Here is a 4,368-nt window from a genome sequence, read left to right as displayed (position 1 = left end):
GCGAGGACCCTCGGGGTTACTTCTCCATCGCTCACAAAGTCCTGCTTCTGGCAAAGTTCCTGGCTTTTCTTTTCACCACAGGAAATCGGGTAAAACACAAGTTTCACGTGCAAACCCATGAGCAAGAAGTGGAAGCTGAAATGCGGAATTGCTTCGGAACTCTGCTGTGCCACTGTGCCAAGCTGTGGGGTCCCAACACCTCTCGGCGATGCTGCGAGGGCTGTGGGGTCCCAACACCTCAGGAGGTGTTGGAGGGCCCTTCTGCTGGCAGCTCCACGCATGCTTAGTTTGTAGCAGCACGGTGCCACTGCAGGCGCCCAGCAACTGTTTGCAAGATGCTCTGCAGTGGAAGGGAGAGACAAGTGCCGCGGAGCAGTCCCCTCGTTGAACTGCCTTCTCTGTCGCCAACATACTCCTTCTGACCAGAGCGGAGTTCACAGGAGGGACTGCCCTCGTGTTTCCAGATGGGACCGAAGGCGAAGGTGCTCCGGGTTCCCGGCTGGGTTCCAGGACTGAAGCTCTGGGAGATGGCCTGGGCAAGTTGTGGCTTTGGGCTTCCTTCGAGAGCTGCCAGCTCAAAGCCCCGCTGTCAGCCAGGCGTCTCTGCAGGTGGGAGGGTACAGAGCGGCACCTGCGTGAGCCCTGCCAAGGCACCACCCCGGTACGCTCTCCTGAGCAACTGATGGAGGTGGCGATGGGTCAGCAGCTCCTCGCGGGTCTTTGTTTGCAGAAGTGTCCCCAAGGAAGGCTCTGCCAGACCCACGGCTGCTGCCTGCACTGGAGCACCACGGGCATCCCGGGGGTGGGTCGTCATTTCACAGACTTCCCACGCCAAGCCCGGCTTCTAAAGGGGCAGACTGAAAGACTGTGCCGAAGGATGCGCTTTGGGAAGGAAGCGGTCGCACGCTGCCACTCTCTGACCAAGGAAGAGAGGCAACGCAGGCAACTGCCGCACCAGGTAAAGGCAGGTTCTTGGTCATCCGCTGTCAGCAAGCAGAACCAGCATGCGTGTGCAGGTTCTTGCCCTGGTACCGCATTATGGCCGGGAGAACAAAGGCTGGAGGGCAAACAGAGCTGAGAGGCCAAAGGGAGGCTCCTGAGTGCGCTGAGTTGCAGTGACTTTGGCCGATGCCCCAGCTTCTGCTGAGCCTCATTGTGGCCTGAGGAGTTTCACTTGCTCAAAGATGCTAAGCGAATGAAAAAGAACACTGCTGGCAACGTCGGCCCTCCTGTGGGATTACCAGTAGTGCACAGGACACAGCAATGTTCGCAATTGTTCTTCCAGGCGTGGATGGGGAGAACAATGCTAAGACCGCAACGCCCCCAAATTTCCAAAGATCTTGTATAGAAGGCGCTGCGGCATTCTTGGCTCTCCTCACGCTTGTGGCAGTTGGGTGCTGCGTGCTTATGCGGCGCTGGAGGCAGAAAAATCAGTGAGTTGTTGCTCCCCCGCTCCCTCTCCTCCTCTCCCTCTCCCAGATTCTTTACCGTTGGCACCTTGTTGGGCCAGGGCCAGGCAGGGAGCTGAGTGCTGGTCCTTGCCAGGCGCTCTGAGGAAGGGCAGTGGGTGGCTGTGGTGACCCGGCTGTGCTGAGCCCGGCTGTGAGCCCCTGTCCCTGCGGGGACCAGGTCTTCTTCCTGGCAGGTCGGGATGGCCGCGAGGTGCACGAGGTCCCAGCCGAGGGCACGGGGTGCCCCGCTGTCTGCACTGAGCCCTGCGTGCCCGCAGCTCACGCACAGCCGGGTCCCTGCAGCCCGCTGCCTCGCACCTCGCGCCGCAGCACGGCCTCAGCAAGCTCCTGTCTCCGCAGGTGCCTCGCCGCAGCCCAGGCAGCTGCGACAGACCCCCGCGGCCGGCCCTTGAGCCCGTACAGGCGGCCTGACCACCGTGGCATGCCCGAGAGCCAGGCCCGACGGCAGCAGCCCCCAGCAGTGCCTGGAGGACCGCGCTGCCTGCCACCAGCACGGCCTCCACGGCCCCCACGCCCGGCACCAGTCCAATGGGAGGCACGCGACCAGCCTGGTGACCCCCAGAGCACGGCCCTCGTGTCCCCCCCCTCCTCCCAGGGCTGGGGGAGGCCCCCCTGTGGTGCCTACCGGTGGAATTACTCAGCCTCAGGCCACTTTCAATAAATATTGAATAACACGGCACAGCAGTGCGGGTCTTCTGTACAGCAGTACCCAGGAACCCCGGCAGGACTCGGAGACCGACTGAGGAGTAACCCCGAGGGTGCTGGGGGTCAGCCAAACTGTGCCCCCCATGCCGGGACCGCAGGGGAAGGGAGCTGGGGAGCAGCAGGAGCAGACAGAAGGGCTGGGAGCGCGGCAGGGACCCTGCACAGCCAGCCCTCCTCAGGTCCTGGCACTGCGCGGATGGCCCATTTTGGCCAGGGTGCCCCCTGCCAACGCTCCCACGGCGCAGCTCTCCTCAAGGGCTACAAGAAAAAGTTCCCAACTCTTTGGAGTCAGGGCTGGGATTGCCACACGCTGGCACAAGGGACTGGAACCAGAGGGGAGAGCCGAGGCACTGCCGGCACCAGAGCTAAGAGCTCCTCATGTGCAAAATCTCACTTGAGGGGGGCCCTCTCCTCCCATGGGGCTCCTTTGCGGAGCAGCATGACAGCAGGCTGTGGGAGAGGCTGCTGAAAGCTCAGGTCGAGCTCTGGAGTCCCCTCTGGGGGTGTTGGAGCTCTGTCTTCTCGGGGACAGCCAAACCTCACCTTCTGCCCTTTCCGTGTCCAGGCCTCGGCTTCGTCCTCCCTCAGGTTTGTCTGGAGCCAGAAGCTGAAGGAGAGAGGGCTCTCGGTTAACGGGTGCACGGTTGACGGTTGGACCTGATCATCTCAGCGATCTCCAACCTGTGCGATTCCATGATTCTGTCGTGATCTGCGTATGATAGATACAAACCCACGTACGCTAATCACTCTGTTTTTCTTAACGGGAAGGTTATATTTCATCATGCGGCCCTAGCATTGTTCCATACTGACACGAATCAAATGAACACATTTCCCAGTCCCCAAAGACAAGAAATATGTACGTACACTAACCGTCTCTATTTCCTCAGTCTCGTGGTTGTACAAGGATGTATCAGACAGAAAGTCCCATTCTCTCATGCGGCCCTAGCATTGCTCCACATTGACACGAATCAGATGAACACATCTCACATCCAGCCTCTGGTCACCTCCGTGGCCCTCCTCGGGACCCGCTCCCACAGCCCCGTGTCTCCCTTGTGCTGGGCCCCACAGCTATCCAGGGGAGGGGGGTCTCACGAGGGCACAGCACGCGGGGACAACGGCTTTTCCCTGGTGCTGACGGCAAGATTGAACGGCTGAGCAATTGCAAAGACAACTTCTTCCTTTCCGTAGCATATCCTCCCGTCTTTAAAGGTCAGGCTCCGCTCAGTTGGACCGGCTTGTGGTGGTTTTGATGTATTCCTGTGCGTCGTGCAACCGGTGTGCAAGACACTTCTTGCTGCACTGCCACGCTGAGAGGAACCCCAGCTCGTAGGAACAGAGGCAGAGGAGAGCGAGGGGCCCACAGCTTCCTGAGGAGGGGAGCGGAGGGGCAGGCGCTGATCTCTTCTCGCTGGGGACCCGAGGGAACAGCACGGAGCTGCATCGCCTCTGCCCCCTCCCGTCGCTGCAGGTCACTAAGGAAGAGGTAGATCACAGTGTGCTCCACGCAGGCTTGGTTTTGTACCAGCACGGTGCCACCGCAGGTGCCCTGCAGCCGTTTGCAGGATGCTCTGCAGTGGAAGGGAGAGACGAGCGCCGCGGAGCCGTCCCCTGGTTCTCCCATCCAAAAGCGCCCCCGTTCCGAAGCCTCTGGGTCCAGCTGAACTCCCTTGGGGAGCCTTCACGCAACCCCACACACAACAGGCCTCTGCGCCTTCTCTCCCTGCCAACAACCCTAACCCTAATTACGGTTACCCCCAATTACGGTAACCCTAATTACGCCCCCAAGGAAGCCTCCCAACGGAAGCCTTGCCTAGAGCCGCTGTCCCTTTCTCCTCCCCGCCCCCGAACCACATCTCCCAGCACCCCTGGGCGGGCCGTGCCCTCCCAGCGCCTCCCATTTGCAGCTTTTTTCCCCCATTTCGTCGCCCTGACGCCATCTCCCCGCGCCATGAAGCCTCCCCCGCGGCCCCGCCGGGTCCCGGCCCGGTTCGCGGAGGCCCCGGCGGGGAGGCCCCGGGCCGCGGCCTGGTCGCTGCGGGAGAAGCGATCGCTGCTGGCGGCGCTGCGGGCCCAGGCCGCGCTCGGCCTCCCGGAGCTCCAGGCCCGGCCGCTGAGGGAGAGCCTGGCCCGGCGGAGCGAGGCCGAGGTGGGCCCGGGGGGGCTGAAAGTGTGTGGGGGGGGTTAAAATAAA

General features: G+C 61.9%; 1 protein-coding gene and 1 long non-coding RNA gene across 3 annotated transcripts in view; both read left to right on the top strand.

Annotated features, from left to right (window-relative positions):
• Positions 1-85: 85 nt before the first annotated feature.
• LOC118159515 lies at positions 86-2,149 on the top strand. Of its 2 annotated transcripts, XR_004747153.1 has the most exons (3): positions 86-958; positions 1,286-1,433; positions 1,812-2,149. It is a non-coding gene; the product is annotated as an uncharacterized LOC118159515 (long non-coding RNA). The 2 variants fall into 2 exon arrangements; XR_004747152.1 differs by having other exon boundaries at positions 86-1,433.
• A 1,902-nt stretch (positions 2,150-4,051) lies between these two features.
• Positions 4,052-4,368, top strand: part of SNAPC2 (small nuclear RNA activating complex polypeptide 2) — a 1,049-nt gene continuing 732 nt past the window's right edge. Inside the window, exon 1 of the mRNA XM_035314085.1 lies at positions 4,052-4,323. Within this exon, the coding sequence (XP_035169976.1) occupies positions 4,126-4,323 (198 nt within the window). The 5' untranslated portion in view covers positions 4,052-4,125. The remainder of the gene's footprint in view (positions 4,324-4,368) is intronic.

This window comes from Oxyura jamaicensis, unplaced genomic scaffold, assembly GCF_011077185.1.
Source record: "Oxyura jamaicensis isolate SHBP4307 breed ruddy duck unplaced genomic scaffold, BPBGC_Ojam_1.0 oxyUn_random_OJ70753, whole genome shotgun sequence".
NCBI lineage: Eukaryota > Metazoa > Chordata > Aves > Anseriformes > Anatidae > Oxyura > Oxyura jamaicensis.
This window is presented reverse-complemented; position numbering and strand designations above follow the sequence as displayed.